General features: G+C 39.8%; 1 protein-coding gene across 1 annotated transcript in view; it reads right to left on the bottom strand.

Annotated features, from left to right (window-relative positions):
• LOC126259853 (facilitated trehalose transporter Tret1-like) overlaps positions 1-19,335 on the bottom strand; it is a 118,504-nt gene extending 99,169 nt beyond the window's left edge. Inside the window, exon 1 of the mRNA XM_049956908.1 lies at positions 19,259-19,335. Coding sequence (XP_049812865.1) covers positions 19,259-19,304 — 46 coding nt within the window. The 5' untranslated portion in view covers positions 19,305-19,335. The remainder of the gene's footprint in view (positions 1-19,258) is intronic.
• Positions 19,336-22,535: the final 3,200 nt, after the last annotated feature.

Here is a 22,535-nt window from a genome sequence, read left to right as displayed (position 1 = left end):
AATCGACGCCCAGGCCATATGGTAGGTGAAGTTACCACTCATTCATGCCTCGACGCTGCAGCATGGACAATACTACTGCCGATGCAGTGGAAAGATGGAAGCCAGACACTGCCGATGGTGACACGATTACCACACGAATGAGACTCCAACCGCGGCTGTGTTGTAGCCTACAAAATGTAAAATGATGTCCTTTCAAAACATCGACAAGCCAAGAAGACAATAATACTTCCCGTTTTAGACATGCAGATACAGTCACTACCTGCTACCGTCTTCGAGATATGCTTTATACCTGTCACCCTGTTTTCACGTGGGTCATCTAGCTGCCCCTACCAGATACTGCCGTCCCTAGCCATGGAACTACTGTCTGTGCCTGAACCAAATGCCACTTGGCTTTGAACTGGTGCTCTCCGACTGGGGAATCATATGCTGGCTGACTTCTGCGAGTATTAGTGTACCTACATCGGCCTGACTATGTGTAGAGCCGTCGCTTGCTTTGTGCAGGCATACTCTATTGTCGCTGGCTTTTCTTGTGCTGGCATACACTACTGGTGCTCGCTTGCCTTGTGTGGGCACACTCTGTCACTGGAAGCTCCTTTTGCTGTTGCCCTGCTAAGAGATCCTTGGTTCAATTATGTGCGCTCAAGTGCCTCCACACTGAATCACGCAATTTCACAGCTAACACGAGAGGCTTTATGGAGTCCAGCACAGTGGCATACCATCTGTCTGGGAGCAGATGTGGTACTACCCCACAAGGATGCTGAAAAAGTAACATCAGCTCAGCTTCTGCCTGTTGGATGAGGCAATGATATATGCTGATTGTGACAAGAGGCTGCTTATGAGCTAAAAGAGGGGCATGCGTGGGACTGCTGAAAACCACCTAGCAACACCACATTTATGTGTGGAATATCTGAATATATGAAATAGCTGTAGCTATGACCTTCCATCATGCTCCTGGCCCATTAACCTGCCCAGCTGGTGACAGAAATGGTTTCTGCCAACCACAGTGAGAAGAGACCAACTGTATTAGGGAAGATGACAACACCCACAATGGGCAGGATCATCATCACTGAATGGTGAGTGCAGTGACTGTTGTCTGTTTTTCTCTCTCTTCTGCTTTGTTGTATTAACAACTGTGATTACAGATTTTCTGCATTATCGTAGCGATTTGTGGGTGAAGCTTGTAAGACCAGATAAGTCTTAAGACTTCTGACGATTTTATGGGAATACAAGAGGCCTGTTCTGAATGAGGTGCATGTTGGGTAACTCGTTGGGCCACAGCGTGCTTTGTACAGAATCAGCCCCAGTAATGAGAGACATGTGACACAGGCACGTCGACTACGCTAGGCAGTATAGTGAATCCAGATAGCTGATGATTAAAGGTAACGACTCAAAGAAATATTTTGGTGTCACAGTGAGCTACATATTTTTTTATTTCCATTTTGTTTTCTTCCTTGTACTTTTGTTTACTTGATAGATGTCACACAGCGTCTGAGCCGAAAACATTGGGGTTACCTCGCAAGAAGCCGTGTCGTCGTTGTTAAAGCAAGTAGCTAGGTTGAAAGCAGGTACTACAGAATTCTTGAAGAAGTTTAAATCTGTAAGAGAAGATGGGGCTTCACGCAGTGGAACTGATCCTACATTAGATTCAGCTGCCGCTAGTCTGCTTAGTCCCTTTTTGGGTAAACCAACGGTGGATGTGCTAGCATTTGTAGATGATCTGTTGGCAGCTGTAAAGCTGGTTTCTGGACAGATCAAGCAAAATTTCTCTTTAGAGTGAAGGCAAATACATATGTTAGGTACTATGAAGATTTAAGGAATGCACTGACATTCGAAGAACTCAGAAATTGTCTTATACCCTCTTATAAGAAGCAAAGTACCTCTAGATTCTTTAATGAAGAATTCAGTGCGGGGGCGCAGATTGAGTGTTTTCTGGACAGACTGTGGAAGATTAATGTCATTGAAATGAAATGAAATGTCGTGTGACGAGGGCCTCCCGTCGGGTAGACCGCTCGCCTAGGGCAAATCTTTCGATTTGACGGCACTTCGGCGACTTGCGCGTCGATGGGGATGAAATGATGATGATTAGGACAACACAACACCCAGTCCCCGAGCGGAGAAAATCTCCGACCCAGCCGGGAATCGAACCCGGGCCCTTAGGATTGACAGTCTGTCGCGCTGAACACTCAGCTACCGGAGGCGGACATTAATGTCATTGAATATCAAATAATGAATAATGAGAAAGTGAATACAGTTATCAGAAATCGAAATATGGGGCGTTAGCAACATGCCTAAGGGGGGTTCCTCCTGGTGCATCATGCAGGATACATGAAGAATTTGCAAAGGACCAGTTTGATACTATCGTGGTGGTCACAGCATGGAAGTAGTAATGAAAGTGAGCGATAGAAGGAGTGTGTCTTCTAATGACTAGGACATCTGGATCACATTGAAGAGTGAGGGAGCAGGACACTGAGAGAAACACTGCAGAAGTAAGGCACGTAACAGGAAAGGCCAGTGTGCAAACGATTTTTAAATGGCAGTGGGAACTAGAAATCCTCCAAACGGCGCCTCCATAAGTTTTTATGCTACAAAAACGTATGCAAAGGTGGAATTTTGCATCATTGGCACAGCAGACCGTAGTGAAAAGAGAATTTTATTGCACACAGGGTCTCATATGTCTGTAGCAAGTTTTAACCTCTTGTGAAAGATGTGGTTCAACCCCCCCCCCCCCTAGAGTGTACGGTATGCGGAGTGGAGGATAACGATGTATAATCAATAGGTTCAGTGATGTTAAATTTTCAGGTCTGAGCGAGGCAATTCCATGACAGTTGGGATGTTTTGACGTATGTAGGTGAAGGTTACCACACCACTTGATCCTAGAATTAGATGCTCTGTGTAAATGCTATACTAAGACTGATCATCGGCAAAACATGCTTGAACTCGGAACAACATTTTTCCAACTAGAGTAAACCATTTCCAATGATACCCTGTTGCAATATTTGCCTGTGGTGAAGGACAAACCAATTATACTGTGTAAAAACTCATTAATACGCAATTCACAATAAACTACTGGAAGGAACAGGAAAATACTTTAGGTTAGCATAGGAAGAGAATTATCTGTAAATGTATCAGATGTGGTGGAACCACTGGAGGAGGACAATGAACTAGGTAAAGAATTATGTTTTATGTACAGGAGTGTAGTTTTCATACTGGAAATAGGTGGTGAAAGAGCAGAGCCGAGGGGATCGATCTCTGGGGACTCTAGTGATATAAGACAGAATTCTGACAGGATGTAAATCACTGTTTACCATAAGCCATGTAAGGTGCGCTGTCATCTACAACGTGCAATGGAAAAATTCATGAACCAGCGATAGAGTGACGGCATCACTGAGAACGTGCAACTGTCATCATGTGACCACAAAGATAAGATAATAGAGATTAGGGCTCGTACAGAGGCAAATAGGCAGTCATTTTATCGTCGTTCTGTTTGGGAGTGGAACAGGGAGAGAAGATGCTAGTTGAGGTACGAGGTACCCTCCGCCACGCACCGTATGGTGGACTGCGGAGTATGTATGTAGATGTAGGGCAAGAAAGATATTTGGATCATATGAGAAAATATAGAATCTCTTATAGCCAGCATTAACTAAACAGTGGGAAATCGTAGATGTCTGTCTGATACCAAAAATCACAGAAATCCTGGGTAACTTGGGACCATGTAGATATTTTTCCACAATAGATCCATGTAGCGTGTCTCATCGATTATTACTGCCAGAGGACCGACCGAAAACTGCATCAACGGGACCTAGGTGTCCTTACCAGTATTGGCAGAAGCTGTTAGGTTTCAAACACGCTTCAACCACTCTCAGTAGTTGCTGGATGTAGTTTTAAGGGGGTTGAAGCCGAACACTGTAAGGTATATCTCGATGAAATTATCGTATTTAAAAAAGAAGTAAAGAATAGATATGAGATTGATAGCAGAACACTGTAAGGTATATCTCGATGAAATTATCGTATTTAAAAAAGAAATGAAGAATAGATATGAGATTGATAGCAGTTTTTAAAAGGTTGCATTTTCCATGCCTGACTTTCAGCACGGAGATATGTCATTTTGCATTCAAGGAAGTGAATTACTGAGAATACGCAATTAAAATAAACGTGTGACTGTGTGGTGTGCAATGTCCAGTCAGGGAAGATTTGGTGCGATATTCCTTGATGGTACGGTGTCTACCGAACGGTACGTGAAGGTTTTGGAAGATAATTTCATTCCCATTTTTCCAAAGTGACCCTGATTTCGACAATATGTGGTTCATGCAAGACAGAGCTCGGCTCCATCGAAGCAGGAGAGTGTTTGGTGTCCGAGAGGAGCACTTTGGGGACCGCATTCTGGCTCTGGGGTACTCAGAGGCCAGAGGCATTGGTTCGATTGGCCGCCATATTCTCCGGATATGAACACATGCGACTTCTTTTTTTGGATCTATGTGAAGGACAAGGTGTACAGCAATAACACCAAAGTCATTGCTTAGCTGAAAACAGTCATTTTTTGATACTTCAGCTGGTCATGCAGAATTTCGCTATTCGTTTGCGCCACACCAACGCCAATGATGGCAGGCACATTGAACATGTCGTATTTACGTGTTGAATAAAGTATGTGCACGTGGTAGTTTGTGACTAATTTACGTTTTCTTCATATAGTTCAACAATTGTCACCCTGTATGTAGATGTAGATGATGGCTGACACACCACGCTCGAAGGCTCCCAATGATGCGACTTGTTTTCAGTGCCTGAAGTCCTTCAAGCAACAACCTTAAGCCTGAGTGGTACATAATCTCAACATAGTAGATTAGATTTCATCTGACAGACAATATTTGCGATAACGAGTTTGTTAATGACCTTTGTGGTGTATCACAATCTCATTTCTGTCGCTTGTTTTTCAACAACAAGTGACTCAACGTATGCAAAGATTCTGTTTGTTGAAAACGCTACATAATCTATTATTTTTCTATTAACGAGATGAGGCATTGCATTGAACTCTGATGTACGACTTGTATTACCTGTTTGTAGCCTCTTAGTTTAACCACGTAAATAACTGTACATCACCCATAAATGTGTAGCATTACCTTTTTAGTTTTCGTTAAAGAATATAAGAACTTTCGATAAATAAACTGGAAGGAGTCGCACTAGACTTAAAATTATTGCAGCAAAGATTAACAAATCTAAGCATGTTAGGGAGTTCACATGTACGTTTATATTCTCACAACACACAAGTATATAAATTTTATCAGTGCCCTATAGCGTTCCCTCCTCACCCCTGAGCCCCGTCCCAGCCCCCCACCCCTCAAACACCCCCCCCCCCCCACCCGCACACCTTTGCTACAGTGTGGAACACCCGGAACGTCTTGGTTCATTAAACTTGATTCTGTGACCGGCTCTTGTTTTGGTCGATTGTCGCTTGCGCGTCCACAAGTTCTGAGGCAGGGTTCGGTGGGGTCTGTAAGTACGATCCGATGACTCTGGGCAGTTTGTGGTGTGACGTGCTGGTGAGGTACCCAGCACCATTGATGCTAAAATCCCAGCCAGTTTGACGTTGTCGGTGGATACTTTCAAGGATGCACCTGTTACTGAATTTCCATGGCGTGATCCCCTCTACTCGACACTAAGAATGAGCTCATGTACGGCGGCTGTTGTGGCGATCTGACTAAGTCCATAAGCAGCAACAAAAACAAACAGCTGTGCTCGTTTTTGTATATAATTAGCTGAGGGTTGCCATGGTGAGAAGATGGCGGGCAGTGTCTACCGGTGCTGAGGTGTTTAAACATATGCACCAGCTGCAGAAGTTATGCCATATTAGGTAATGGTTCAGGCTCTAAGTAGCCTCTGGAATTCGTAGAGGGATACCATATATCATTTCGTCCACGAAAGCACCAATGTCATTTTCGTACACCATTTGGAGTCCTAAGAGGGCTAAGGGAAGTGCCTCTATGACAGATTAAGGACGCCTTTAACGTTCTGTGCCTACGTTCTGCCACGTCATTGTTAGCTGTATTGGTAGCTGCTTGTGTTGTGTCGCTGAAACCCATGCATTTTTGCTAGTTCTGGAGCAGGGAGTGGGGGGAGGGGGTACAGATTTGATCGGTTGTAACTTGTGGAGGACACTACATATGCGCCACCCATGTACACATATCGTTTCTGTCGCAGCTCTGACTGTTATTGTACCCATCCACCATAGAAATCTGTCTGGGCTGCTCTTAGAATCCCATTTGAAGTTTTGTGGCGTCATACGATGTCATCTACATGTTCTGTTAGTTTATTATGTATTTCATCTCCTGAAATTTTGTCAACAGCCCTAATAATCTCACAAAAAACACCTTTAATCCTAATGGTACGTCGAAATACTGTTAACCCTTCCCTTTATGTAAATCAGCAGCACATTTTCTGTAAGCTAAACCGATATTTCAGTACTCACACGTCACATCACAAGAGGTGAGACATTTAGAACCATGATTTTTGTAAGACTCCATCAACACTGGTAGGTCTCTCAGTTTCTTTTTTACCACTTCATTTAATTTTCTGGCATCTAACAGAACTCAGATTGCCCCCCTCCTCCCCCCTCTTCCATACACACATTTTCCTTTCACCTACTTCTGCAGATCAGTTGTCATAACAGCTATTAGATTCTCCAAATATTTTCCATTCTAGCATTTTTTATGTCTTTTCTCACAGAATCTTTCTTAGGGAAAGGAACAACGTATGGTCCAATGAAAAAAGGTAAAAAAGATCATAGCTTTATAATTCCAACAAATATTCAAAATCTTTGACTAAACCTGGTTTTTAATAAGATACAGATCTCCTTTGCATCAAAAATTTTTGCTGAATCTTGTATTTCATTACTTGATATACTTACAATGTATCTCATTTTCTCTTTTATTCCAGCTTGCCTCGTACCCACTTCAGAATTACTTGTGTTAGCTCTTGTGGCTAAATACCCCAAGGTATATTCAATACACCATGCAGTTTTACACTATTTTTTTTGAGAAAGTTAATGTCATTCAACTTTTCATTACAAATAAAAGAGTAAATAAATAAATCTTTCTGTACTGAAATCAATTTTATCATTCCATGGGCATCAAGTTTCTGTACCCAGTATAAAATGGAATTCATATGCTATTGACTAGAATTGTAGGATAGCATATTTTTATACTACTCAATAATGTACCTTTCCAATGTAAGAAATTTTCATTCATTTTGTCTCTAGAGAAACTACCTTTTTGATTATCAAACTTATTTTCCCCTTTTACAGTTAGTACACATTGCATACTTTTCCATTTTATTTACTCCCTCCCTTTCTTATATTTCTTTGTCACATTTACACTATTTATTTAAGTACCAGAAAGAAAAGAGATATTTGATTTAATGAAACTTATTGAGTAAATCAAATATCTCTTTTCCTTCTGCTACTTAAATTTCCCCTCCTTCCTATTAATATTACTAATAATTGTGATGCTACTACTGTGTCCCAGTTCCTGTTCTTTATTTTCTTTATCTAACCAGAAGCAAGGCACTTCCATTGTTAAATTTTGTGTATTTATTTACGCTTTTTCATGGGGTCATAGCATCCTTTGCTATAAGATAAATCACACTAAAAGGCCAACAGATTTCTTAAAAAGTTCCGTAACACCACCTGTGTCTCTACACATCATGTTTCCCGAATTTGCAGTTTTAATTACGGTTACAATTATTGATGATTTACTGAGTGGGTCACTTAAGTTCTGCTAGCTCTTTGGATAATACAATGGTATCTCTAAAGAAGTACATAAACATGTTTATACTGACTACTAACTCTGAAACAGAGGTTCTTACATGTTGGTGATAAACATAGATTTTAACATTCAAATGTTGATCTTTTTTTTATTATTATGAATTTGGCCAGCTATGGACCGCATACAACTTAAGACTTATGGTGTTTCTTTTTCTTCCGTTCTTCCCAGTACTTCTTCATTTTCTCGCCAACTGCTCGTCTCTGCTCATCTGTCCACACTCTCTTGGGTCGAGGTTTTGGCGCATCTTCTTCATAGTTTGCGTTTTCTATAAGTAGCCTAAGGTTATTCCTGTCACGTATTATTTCTTCTGTAACACCTATTTTGTTGGCGTCTTTCTTTACTGCTTCTATCCATCCTACAGTGTTTTTCAGCTTACTAACGTAATTAAAAATTTTCTTTGTAATCCGCGTTTCTTCCATTCTTTTTCAATGTCCATAAAATTTTAGCTGTCTCTTCCTCATTGTATCTGTGTTCTTTTCTGTGTTTTTGAATACGTCTTTATTTCTCCTTTTAATCCACCTGTTTTCCTTGTTTATCTCAGGACCCAGAATTTTTCTTAATATTTTTCTCTCTCTTTTTTCTAGTTCTCTTAATTCGCCTTTCTTATTCAGTGTTAGGCACTCTGATCCATATGTTGCCTGTGTCCTAATAACTGAATTATAATGTTTAATCTTTGCTTGTATGGATATTGATTTCTTATTGTAGTAGTTTTGTGTTAATTTATATGCAAATTCCAACTTTTTTATTCTTTCTTTATTTGTTGTGTTATCCAGTCCATTTGCTTGGATCCACTCCCCCAGATATTTGAATCTATCAACTCTTTTAATTTTTCCATACTTTGTTTTCATAAACTTTTCTGTATTATGCTTGTGTTCTATATACTCGGTTTTTTCGTAGGATATTTTTAGCCCAGTCTTTTCAGCAATCTCGTGTAACATATCAAGCATAACTGTTGGGTCTGTTCGGTTTTCAGTTATCAATGCCATATCATCCGCAAAGGCTAAACATTTTACTTCAAATTTGTTCTTTCCTTGGCCCATCCTTATACCCTTTGTGCCTCTGTTTTTTAATGTGTTTTCCCATGTTTTTACTACTTTATCTAAAACCAAGTTGATCATATGAATATAAACAACACACTTTGAGAATGAGCTATTGCCTTCATGCTTGCTGAGCATGTACTTTGCCACTGAGGTGATGGGCGAATGAATGCTAATCGTGCACTCCAGGAAATATTATCTAGAGGTTTTACGTATGGATAACTGTACTAACAATTAGTGAAATCTGTATGCAAATTGTAGTTTATAATGAGGAAAATGTCAAAATTACTGTTAATGGAATCACTCTGAACCAAGTAGTAACCTGGTTTAAGTCAGATAAGTGAAAAATTGAAAAGATAAGATGGAGTGTTTTGTTAATACTATGTATACTCCTGCAGGGATTTATATAAACATCATGTAAATTTCGTAGGTTATGAATTTTTCTAATTTGCTTAATTTCTCAATTAACATGTTATTGCTATAACCAAAGATAATTTCTAGATTAGAAAATTTAGGTCATAAAAATCACAACAATAATTCATGGAATGAAATGTGGTTAAAGGTGAAAATAATAGAAGGTTATCATGGGAGAAAATTATGACTGTTTACTAATGATTTTTAGGAAAGGAAAATGTGTGCTAGAAAGAGGGAAATTAGATGTTAGAAATGGGATTTGACCCAATGGTAACAAGCAATCATTAGCTCAATACCTTTTTTTATAAGCAACTGGTTTTTGAACATTGTAAATTACAGGTTTCTCTTAAAAGAAAATGTTTCATAATAAACTAAATAGACCAGTTGAATCAGTATAGCTCAAATAAATTAGACAATAATAAATTTTAAATCTAGATAAAATAATTGAAATTTTAGATAAATATGGTTAGCTATCAACAATATAATACAGAGATAGAACCGATATTTAACAAGTAAAATAATAGCAAATGTCCCCAGAATGAGATTTTCACTCTGTAGCGGAGTGTGCGCTGATACGAAACTTCCTGACTGATTAAAACTGTGTGCCGGACCGAGACTCGAGCTCGGGACATTTGCCTTTCGCGGGCAAGTGATCTACCAACTGAGCTACCCAAGTACGACTCACGACCCGTCCTCACAACTTCAATACTGCCAGTACCTCGCCTTAATAGCAAATGTAGTTATACTACTTTGGTGCATCTGGACTGGCTACTAGTTCATTATATACCTGCATGTCACATAGCCCACGTTTGAATGCCATGCTGTACCTTGTGGTTTTGTGGTGTTTATATGTGTAAGAGCTTTGTACAATCTGTAACAGTTTTTCATTTGGCCTGAATATTCTAATGGAATTCTTCGCAGGTGGTTGACAGGATACAGTAATAAGGACAAAACATAACCATGTATTTCATGTTCTACTACAATCTTCATTTATTCACCTCCCAGTAAGAGATACAGTTGCTTTTTGGGTATCGTTATCTGTACCTTACATCCAGTGACCAGTGCAGCAGCACCGTCACCAAGGGAAGCCACAGTGATCGTAAAGCTCTGTTCGGCGCCAGTCGTTACGGGGGGCGCGGAAAGCAGTGAGTAGTGAGGGGATGTGGCTGGATGTCAGACTTGGTTGCACGATGCATACCAGCGTATCGTGAGAAGATCGATAAATACGTTAAATGTTACAGTGTTTCTACTTGGGATTGAGAACTCATCAGCACTAGAAGCGAGTCGTTAACAAAGATCGGTAGAAGCTATGGTTACCTCACAATACTAAAATCAAGCCGAAATAAGGCTGAACGTCAGTACATGTGCGTAGAAACGTTAGCAACGTGAAACGTGGTTTTTACGAGAGACAGTAAGCCTTTCGGTTCTATGAAGTCAGTGTCTCCTTTCAAATCCTTTTCATATCTATTGTAATTAACTGAGTGTGATGATTTTTTATGACAAGTGTGTTGATTTTCGTAGGGCATGTACCGATAGGCACACGGCCCCATTTTTGGCCTTCTGGTGTCTGTTACTTAGAACTAAGATGCCCACTCTAAGATTTGCAACACAAACACTGATCCTATCGTTGTTATATCAACACAGGTGATTTTAGAGAGAGAAAGAAACTTGACCGTGATCGATACGAATAAGCGAGTATGCACCTTACAGTTCGACTCTTGAAAGGACTTTTCGAACCCGTAGTTATCTTCGGAGGAAAGAACGCTTCAACCAATATGGCGATAGGTGGAAGAAACGCCGAAGAACTGGGATACAAAAACCAGATGATACGGCGCTACACGCAACTGACAGTGGGAACAAGAACAGCAACATTAAGCAGCAGCCGGTGACCGGAGAATAAAGAGTAAGTAATGCAAATGTCTAGGTTACTAACAGTCTCTGAAAAGTTAGGAGAGAAACTAACCACAGCGCAAGGCGGTCGGCAGTAGCTCTGAAGTAGGAAACTGTGTGAAGAAATCTGCTTGTGAGAAGGTACTATTTTCAGTGTTACAAGAAAGTGTTTCTTTCTTTTTTTAACGTTTTTGAGCGGAATATTGAGGAAATTTGGGACCTTGCACTCCCATGAACAAAGATACGAAGGGAAAAGTAGATGAGGATAGTGGCATTTATGAAGGGTGAAGTACTTCAAATCAATCATTAACTGAAAGTCAAGTTCAGACAATGCGTCCGTGGTAATAGTGGAATGCCCCTTAGGAAATTCTACGAAAACAGCGGAAGAAGGAGAGTGGAAGTGGACAACACGGGGAACATGGAAGCACGGCAGATAAAAAGCGCAAAAAGTCAGGGCACACCACTGAAGGGAAACACGGTAGAGAAGGAAATGATAGTTAAAAAAGGAGGAGGCTTTAATGCAGTGACAGAAACACCAATTAAGAAGAGCAGATCAGGAAGATTTTAGCAAACAAATAATGCATTTCATGAAGGAAAATTTTAAATAACTACAGTCGTCAGTGGCAACAGTGGCTACGAAGGGAGATTTTTTAAAAACTAGAGGAAAAAGCAGGGAACGTATGAACAAACAATTAACACCATAATAGTGAAATGTGAAAAGGACAGAATCGAACAAATACAAAAGGTGAAACAGGAACAGTCGGCGATGAATGAGGAAAACGGCACGTGTATTTTCAAAAGTCCGAAATCGGCAAAATTCGCATAAAGAAAACTGCGTTAAAGGATAGTATGGTAGTGGTTTCAGTTCTCGTAAATGATACCACAGAACGACAACGCACCCAAAAGGTTTCACGAAGTTGAGAAAAAGGTGGAACCAGTAAGCCATGCTGTGCAAGGGTTGCAACAGACTGCAGAGCATCGGGGCGATCTGACAGCGAAAAGTAAATTGAAGCAGGAATTACGAGCTTCTGCTCGACAAACAACTATGATTAGTAAAAGTGACCCACAGATTGAGTACATTATCATTTGTAAATTCAGTAAATTTTATCCATGGGGAGAACAACAACCCATAGCTTTCATTAGAAATTCTCCCGTCCTGTTACCTACAAGTTGGACGATACGGAAATGGCATATGTGATCAGTCAGATGGAAGATGAATCCTATAAATGGGGTACGATGCTAGAAAAGAAACGAATGTCATATCGAGAAATTGAGAAAGTATTTGTGGATGAATATTGATCCCAAGCAAACACGATGTTATACTAATATCCATTTGCAAAGGCAGCATGAGTTCGGACGGGACAGGTACGGAATTTTTAGAATAAGAATACGTAACGAACTAGTACTTAAATAGTCCATACGACGAAAGAGCAGTTGTAAGACGGATTGTGCAAAGATTACCGAGAAACACTCATACCCACTTAGTAGGTACCACCATTGATTCCTTCGATAAAGAAACGACCATATACGCCCAGCTGGAGAAAGAAGAAAGACGAGGGTAAACAATTAGAGAGAATTTCGACACCACCGGTTGACAGACAGAAGGAAGGTTGAAACGGAACGAAGAAATGAAGTTTGGATGCAGCGCGGCAGAGGACGAGGTGGCTACGCATACAGAGGCTATGGGGACTGGAGATACCGTAGACGGGAGGAAAATAAGAGTAACGCACATGGGAAGAATATGATACATGTGAGAGAGCGAGCGGATTAGAACTTTTGACAGGTAATCAAACGGAAAACAGGCCGTAGTTTCAGGTGCGGCCCGACCTCAAACGGACGATGCGGGACCGCAACGTTGCAATGTGATTGAGACTGACAAAGTTGTCGTAATAACGAAAGACTGATTCATAAATGACCAAGACGATTTGATGGAAGAAGAGATAATTGGCGATGATAAAGCTGTAATGGAACCGTTTATGAAAACAGAAGTTTATGGGAGAAAACTAAGAACGCTGATTGACTGTGGGAGTCAGCTGTGAGCAGTTGCCAACGTTTACAACGGATTATTAACAGATATTGCAAAAACACCAATTTAGTTTTAAGATTCAACGACCTGTGGGAATCAGAAGAACGCGAATTAAAGCTAGATGATGTGTGTTTGAAATTTAATGGTATTGCGACGTTGGTACCTAGAAAAGCAAAAAAACTGTTGAAGTTGATAGGAAAACATAAACAGGTATTCAGTTAAAAAGCAGGGGTCTTAAAAGAATCGCCTTATCGGATCAAAATGAAACCGCACAAACCATATTTTGTGCCTCCATTTAAAATACGTCAAAGAAGGGAAGAAGCTGTCGATAAGGACCTGCAAGGGATGTTGCCGTCCGAAGTACCTGATCGAATGAGCCAGGAGTTAATTTAACAGCCGTTTGTGATGGTCGTTAAAAAGAACGGGAAAGATCTCTTGCTTTTAGATGTGAGACAAGCGAATAGGTATTTGAAACTGAAAGAGACCGAGCCGTAAACATGGAGGAAGTACTTCGGAGGTTTAAAGCAGAAAAATCTTTTCAAGCTTTGATCTGACGTCAGGCTATCGTCAAGTGTTGCTGCATCTTGAATCACGGCAGCTCACAACCTTTTTATATGAAGGATGTTGTTAGCAATACCGAGAGTTACCTTTCTGGTTCAAAGTATTTGTATCGGGGTATTATACGGACATTGGACAGGGTACTGTGTTAAGCAGTACTGATCAAAGTAATTGTGTGTGTTAACGATTTGCTAATTGCCAGCAGAGATTGGAACAAACATTTACAAACGTTAAGGGGAGCATTTGAGAGGTGTGCAGCAGCAGGAACTCGATTACATTTTCAGAAAGTAGAATTCAGAAGAAAAGAAATGCAATGTTTACGACATCTGATTGAACATAATGGGATAAATTCTAAACCGGACTAAACGAAAGAAAATAAGGAATTTCTCTTACCAAGGAATAGAAACCAATTGAAGAGTTTCCTCTGACAGCGTGGATTTTTATAGACTGTTTCAAGATAACTAGACACTGGACAGCGCAGTACTGCATGAGCTGCTGAAAAACAATAAAGTCTGGTTGTGGTCAGACGCGAATGCCGAAGAATTCCATAAAATCAAACATGGGCTATGTAATGCTCAGATATTGGCTCATCCAGACCTGTGCAATGTGTTCTGTCTATCGTGTGAAACATTGGCTTATGATTTGGGAATCAAGTCCAAGTCCAATCACAAGGAAGAAGGAAATGAGAAGGAGGTAATAAAGATGTTAAACAGCCATGTATCTGTAACGGGAAAAGAGGCGTTAGCAATAGTATTCGGATATGAAAAGATTATATACTATCTCGCCAGCCGAAAAGCAACCGTAGTGATTGACCACAAGGCCCAATTATTTTTCTGACAACTGAATTGGAACATGGAAGTTTAATCAGATGGTCGTTAGCGTAGCAAGAATTTAATTTTGAGGTGCAATATATCATAAGAAGCGAACAGGTAGTTACGGATGCACTTTCAAGATTGCCAGTAGGACTGGACGAATAGGTTCCTGAGGTGACCACAGAAGAGACTGTCTGCTTAATAAAGGGATTGTCACACGAAAAATTTATAAAATCATGGCTACGGGATGTTATAAGAGAACAAAATGGAGGCCCAAAATCGAAATTAATTAAAGGAAATTGTAATACTGCTGGGGAAGACCATATGATGAAAATCTTCTTGATATATGACCCAGTATTATACCACAGATCAAGGGAAGATAAGGATGAATGAAGAGCATGCATCCCAGAGGAAAGAACTGACGAACATGTTAAATACTAACACCTAAGTTGCGGACATTTCGCTCTCATTGTCGATAAGTTAAAAAGAGATTGTTGGTGTTGTGACTTGGCAAGACAGCCAAGCCACTAGGAGATAGCCGAAAGGCACGCGTTTAAGCTCACGCAGGCTGGCGTGAGGTCTGGAACAGGTAAAGTAATTATACTAGCAAAAAAGGTACGTAGCTTCTGGAATACTTAACTTTAATCCATTATTGGTAAACATCGGTCTGACGGTACATGCATCACAAGATAATTAGCAATTGATAATGGCGCCTTGCTAGGTCGTAGCAAATGACGTAGCTGAAGGCTATGCTAACTATCGTCTCGGCAAATTAGAGCGTAATTTGTCAGTGAACCATCGCTAACAAAGTCGTCTGTACAACTGGGGCGAGTGCTAGGAAGTCTCTCTAGACCTGCTGTATGGCGGCGCTCGGTCTGCAATCACTGACAGTGGCGACACGCGGGTCCGACGTATACTAACAGACCGCGGACGATTTAAAGGCTACCACCTAGCAAGTGTGGTGTCTGGCGGTGACACCACAGTTGGTTCTTCAGTATGCCCAGACGAGCGAGCAGGACTTTACGGACGTGTGATATTTACCTGAAATCAAAAACAACAATGATGCAGCGTAATTGTTACATGCATGCAGTATTATCCAAAGAAATTTGAGAAACAATGGCCATGGCTTTGCTACGCCGTTTGCCGAAGTCGGTATGGGGGATAGCTTATTTGCTAGTAAGTATTAAGTTATTTTCCCGTTGTGTAAAGTTATATCCCCTTAGGAAAGCAACGGGAAGCAACAAGCCTGAAAAGGTGGTGAAAGATTAATTTAAAACTGTGTGTGTGCCAAAGAAGACAGTGAATGACAGTGGGAGTCAATTTACCAGTAAAATATTGATAAACGCTCTGAAACAACACAATATAAAACCTGTATTTATATCCAGGTACAGAGCACCCTCGAACTCAACAGAAAGAGTTATGAAAGAAATTAGTAGGCTATGTAGGGCCTACTCTCATAACCAAAATAGCAAGTGGACGCAGCGGACGATCATCTTTGAACATCATTCACCCCACAACTCTACTGAGTATGCTCCGGTGGAAAATTTAATGGAGATGACGCCAGATAGTTTGATAAAAGAAATGCTGAAGAACATGTCAGCTGAAAACGTGACATGGCAGGAAATATTGGAAAAAGTAGAACAGACCCTCCTCAAGAAAGCTAAAGGAAAGATGAAACACTATGATAAAATGGTGCATCCGATCATGTATCGAGTTCAGGATCTAGTGTTAATACGAACTAACATTCAGTCTAAGAAATATGGCCATGAAATAAGGAAATTTCCTCATGTATACAAGGTCCTTATAAAATAGTCATCTTAACGCATTCTAGCACATTGGAATTGGAAGAATATCACAGTGAGGCCTTCCATAGAGGTGAACAAGTGAAGAAACGATATTATGACAAAGAAACTATATCTGACAACTAAAGATGTAAGGTAGTAAGAAAAAAAAAAGAATAAAAGTCAAAAAACATAAGGAAATTGTGATATTGTGAGGAATGATTGATGTAATTTGTGCATGTATTACTGAGTGTGTAAAATCTAAGTAGATTAGGTTTGACACAAATAGCCAGTGCCATTAGGATAATCAAATGTATCTAATAGCACTGTGATAGATTAATTAAAATTGTGGCCTAGCAATTTGTGGACACATGTTACAGTATAACGCGCTGTTTGTGACGGCTAGGAAATAAGTGTATGTTGACGCATGGCATGGCGCTTCTCATTTGTTAGCAGACACTCATCGTCACCAACAGTCAGCAGTGCAGTCCAATTAGTGACTATATGGAGCAGGAGCATCGCAGATACTATAACGGCAGCGATGCATTACAACTGAGCTATGAGAGGCAGCGGAGCGGACTATTCGGTGGGACTCAGAGGTGTTTGGAGAGGTCAGAGGCTGCAGTACTGCGAGTCACCTCTAGATATCCATAGTCGCAGACAGCAAGACGGCGTCGGCACAGCAGCGGCGAGTTCGTAAGTCTTTGGGATTGCTCGGAAGGGCACAAGGACAGCTAGTGGCAGAGTTATCGCCAGGGGACAGCAGCAGCGTAAGAACTTTCACGATGGCGAGCAGAGATAGCCCCTGGCTACCCAGCGGCCGTGGTTCGGCGAGCGTCAGCAGAGATCGGGGATGGTGTTAGGCAGAGAGGGGAGGGGAGACTGCGGTCAATGCCCCTGACAGCAGAGCGACATGCAGATGGTAGCTGCCTAGCCACTACTATTAGACTTCTGCGTAAGCACGCGGTCGGCGAAACGTCGGCGTAGGTGATATCGTGTGGAGGTGTGTACAAGACTCCCACTAGTCAAAATAACCCCAATACCTGGTAATAAGGAAAAAGGAAAAAAGAGAGGATGATAACATGAGAAACAACAAAAGTATGTAAGTATTTATTAGGTTAGCTGTTTAATGCAACTGACTACAGTAAAAACTAATAATCTTGAATTTATTGAAAATAAATAAAATAAAATAAGCATAAGTGCAATACCAAGCTAAATAAAATTTTCGGCAAATTAAAATTTTTCTATGAATATATGTTTCTCATTTTGATTACTGTACAGTGTGACAGTACAGCAGCAATAACTATAAAGGGACAGAATTATTTAACAGTTCTAAAATGCATTTTTAATGCGTTTAGTTACGATGTGCATGTAAGCCTTTCGCTCGTATTTGTAAATAATAATCACATATATGAGTAATTTTACCTTAGTTCCTAGTTGAATTACCATATATTTACATTGGACACTGACTTGATTTATGTCAAATGGACTACATTTTCCATTTTTTTGAAACTTTTGTGTTGTTCCGCAGATACATTTCATGTATAATTTTAAAATATTCTTCAAAAGTTGGGAAGTGTGACTGATAGTATGAGTGGTGTTTTCTTGTTAGTGTTTTCAAAGCTATTTATCTTGAGGTTATCAGTGCAGTGAATTCTTCACATTTTGGGTAGGAGAAGTTTTCTTCCGTTCCATCACCACAGGGAGATCGTTCTTCTTTCTTTTTTCAAAATTAATTTTGAAAGTATTTAAGTTGGGGGATATAAGGTTACAGGTATAGTTACTTTTTGAGTATTGGTATCTGTAGCTTACCTGGCACAGCAGCACTGCCAGGAGGGCAATCCCAATTATCAATAAAACTGCGTCGGTGCCAATTGTTGTGGGCGGCGCGGAAAGCAGTGACTAATGGGGAGATGTGGCTGGATGTCAGACTTGGTTGGACGATACATGCCTACTCACCATGAGAAGTTTGATAAATCCGTTAAGTGTTGCTGTGTTCGTGCACGGGATTGAAAATTCATCAATATTAGAAGCGAGTTGTTTAGCAAAGATTGGTAGAAGTAATGGTTACCTCACAATAGTAAAAACAAGCGGAAATAAGGGTGAACGTCAGTACATGTGCATGGAGAAGTCAGGAGTGTGTAACGTGGTTTTTACGAGAGACAATAAACCTTCCAGTTCTGTGAAGTCAGTGTCTCCTTTCTAATCTTTTTCATATCTATTAGAACTAACTAAGCGCGAAGACTCTTAATGGGAAGTGTGGTGATTTTGATAAGGCATGTACCAGTAGGCACACGGTCCCATTTCTGGACTTCATGTGCAAGTAAGATGCCCATCCAATGCCGTGGTTATATCAACGAAGGTGGTTTTAGAGAGAAAATTGGTCGTGATAAATACGAATCACCGAGTAGGCATCTTACACAACAGACACTCGGTAATGCACGTTAACAAGTGACAGACAGACATAAAGACGACAAAATTTTCAAAATGTCGAAGATTATGTCACTGCCATTTTTCTTATAAAGCGGAATTTTTAGTCATTAAGTCTGAATTTACGTTTGTGATTATCAGTTTCTCTGAAATACCAACAGATAAAAATTTAACAGAGAGGAAACTAATTGTTTTTCTGCAGGTAAACCGAAGCAACCACTCTGAGTAAATTGATATTAACCTCTCATATTTTTGATGCTGTTTGATCTCTCTCCCCTTCTTGACTGTGGAAAAAACATCATTTTTTTAGATTGTGCGTTATATAGTATTTAATGGCTTCCCAGTAAAGGATGCTCGATATATGCTGAATCTACGAGTATCTTCAAGAGTTCTCCGGATGAGACTAAACCCAAGGCTACGAAAAAAGCGAGTTCTTGTGACAATATCCACGTGTTCAGTGCCTAATAAAAACAAGTGTTTGGTTGTTAATGCTTACCTGCCATCGCTGCTGGCAGCTGGAGTGGTACCGGTGACGGCAGCATGGCGACCACAGGACTCGTGTGACAGCCGGTGTCAGAAATCAGTGCGAAAAGGACGATAAGAGCCCATCGCGTGGCTTTTATCTTCGTGTATCTGCGCATGTTTCACAGTTATCTCTTAATGTAACGACTTCAAGAGCGCCCTTTCACATTCTTCTGTTATTTGGCACGTCACTCAGCTTCACTGCACTGTGCATATACCTCACTAATTTTATCGATAGGTAGCTGGAAGGGTAGTTGTGGTTGTGACTAACCGATTTAACAGAATATTTCGGCTTAGTCATGTTGTACATGAATGTGCTCATTAACCGAGAGCACCGTATATGGACAATCGGATTCACCGAATTTAAGCGTCACATTCGAAACGCTAATGGATTCGTAAAACAACAAATGGTATGCGACCAAATTACAAAACAAAAAAATTTCAGTATACAAGTAGTAAAAATTACTGCACTTTCAGAAACAGTAGTTTTAAAGTTCAACATGGTCGCCAGCTTAATTGTGCAGTGAATGGATTGTACCACAGTAAAAACAGAATATCACTGTTTAACTTATGCACAGTCATCGCAGAACATATCCAAACCACTCCAAAGCAATAAAAATTTAGATATCAGCTCTGTGGTAACTCAAACACAGTTTAATGACTCTGAAACATACAGACGGGATACTTGCTGCATGAGCTGACGGAACTAACATTGCAAATAGACGAGACGATCCGCTAACAGATACTGCAAAATAATTTTCGGTTTTGTTCTAATAGCGGGGCTGAAGCAATCTAAACACTGAACTGGTATCTTCTTTAAATCGTAGGTAACGCTCTGTACAGAGTAAATATCAGTAACACTGCATACACAGGGATGAGAGCTTCGATTCTCTTTAGAATGCTTCAGATGAACAGCAGTGCAGGTTCTGTTAACTAAAAAATTTCCCACAGCAATGTTATAGCTAATGTAATACATACTGTACATAAAAGTCATAATTTCAATTAACATGTAAGATATGTAGTTCCTCGACCATTTAAGTAATGGCCTTTAGTTCGTATGTTTAACAGCCTGGTAAATGAAATTAAGATACATAAATTGTAATTGATTTTACATTAATTCACTGCAATAACTTTGTCTAAGTTCACGAAAGAAATTACATAAATATATGAGTATAACTTTAAAACATCAGCATATTAATGTAGCAAAATTAAGCAGTACTTTCTAAACATTTTCGTTGAAACCGAAGTTGGCCACATAAAAAGTTTTTCTCAAAATTTACTTGGAAATTTTTTCTCCCAGATTTGATATTAACAACCAACAGTAAGAGGGCATTACCCTCTGTAAACTGGAAGTTAATTAAGATGAAACCTTCAAATTTATTACAAACATAAGTGAAAGAGTTTATGGAAACAATGGCTCAAAAACACAATTCCTCTGTGTACTCTTCTGCTACTGCAAATGAGATGCCTCTGGCTGCAGGCAGCTGCTGACAATAAAAGTAGGGAAATGTGGGCATAAGGATGAAATGGGTCAACCCCGATTACCTAGACCTACTTTTACATCCAGCCTATCATCCCGCCACTCACACTACCCTCACCACCACCAGTCCCATCTCCACTTCCACATCCTGCCAGCTCTTCTAAGACAAATCAGGTCCCCGCCTTCTGATGTCACTAGATTGTCCACAGATTTGTAGCCAACAGATTCAAGGTATTTCTTAAATTTAATGAAATTTAAGTGAAATTTCTCAAAAATGTCTAATGCAAATGGAGAAATTGCAGGAACACCTAAATGCAACGCCCAATACCCTCAACAGCTCATACCATGTGTACAACTAAAGCACCAATCGCACCATCCCCTCCGTCACCACCTGTATGACTGTGGAATGGATTCTATGTGTTAAATATTTATTAACGTCTAAGAAAAATCTTGTTCTGCAGGAGCCATAATACTGAGCCATCAACACCCATTGATCTGTGTCAAATTCATCCTGTATATAGCCAACATCTTGCAGGTATTGCAGTTATATATATAGTCAAATAATATTTCAATTGCACTATAAGCAGGAACTCATTATTGTTATTCTTTTGGAAAGTGAGTTTTGGAACTTCTGCTGGTAAAGATGTCTGCTCCCATAGTTGCAGGAATACCGCTACACACCAACATCTGCAGTTTGAATCAAACTAACTTGAAATGTGTAATTACAGGAATGTATTCAGGTCACAGTTTCAGTCCAGTGGTTGTGCTTGAAAACCATCTATACTGTAAAAGGTAGCTGACATAAATGAGGTACAAGTTGAACCAGCTGTGTGAAAATTCAATGAAATTATCACCCATGTTTAGACAATTTATGCAAACTCATGTAGTGAAATTATCGGTGTACTTTCTTCAATCTTCAAAAATAATGAAAGAATACATCTGTAACAACAATTACTTAAATACTTGATATACGCAAATTATGATGTACAAAGAGGTGTTAACCAAAGAACCAGCTGGCATAAGTATGTAGAAAGTACAATATGTACAGAAATTTAATCGAAGTTTTTACTGACTTTCAACCAGTAGAATAACATACAACTAGAGGTTATGATAGCTATTGTGTATTAACACATCATATTGTACGTGAACCTAACATGCTAGACTCTGTAATGGTACTAATATTTTATTTCACACGGTTTATCTATCTAACAACATGTACAAGGGCTTAGAAATACATAAACACTTGATAGTCCTTTTCCCTACAAAATCCCCAACATAGTAATTTAATCCTGTATGCAGCAACATGCTATTATGGAAGAAACAACATCTTTGCAAAGCAGTTTAAAAAATCGATTCGTCATATGACTATTAAAAAAAGTTGATTAGAAATCGCTCTTTTCTACCCAACAATATATGTGCAAAGGTGTAGGTCCTTCATATTGCCGGGAACTTAATGTTATATGACACTATTAACCCATTCAGATGGACTTGACTTCAAACTTGTATACGTATTTTCAAAAACATATTTCGAACCCAAGTAGGCCTACCAACTATAAAAAGAAGCAAACACAGTTTCTGATGAAGTATCTATAATGAATGTACTAACAACACAACTGTAGCAGTACCGGACATAGTGAAACCAAATTCAGTCTTCATTTTTCATGAAATAGACCGTGAAAAATAGAACTGTATAAGAAACTTATCTGTTTTGATACATATAGCTCGACCAATGTCTTCTATATTTCTCAGATTAATTACAAGTCCCAAACGA

Source organism: Schistocerca nitens, chromosome 5 (genome assembly GCF_023898315.1).
Source record: "Schistocerca nitens isolate TAMUIC-IGC-003100 chromosome 5, iqSchNite1.1, whole genome shotgun sequence".
Classification (NCBI taxonomy): Eukaryota; Metazoa; Arthropoda; class Insecta; order Orthoptera; family Acrididae; genus Schistocerca; species Schistocerca nitens.
Note: the sequence above shows the minus strand (reverse complement) of the source record. Positions and strands in the feature narration are given on the sequence as shown.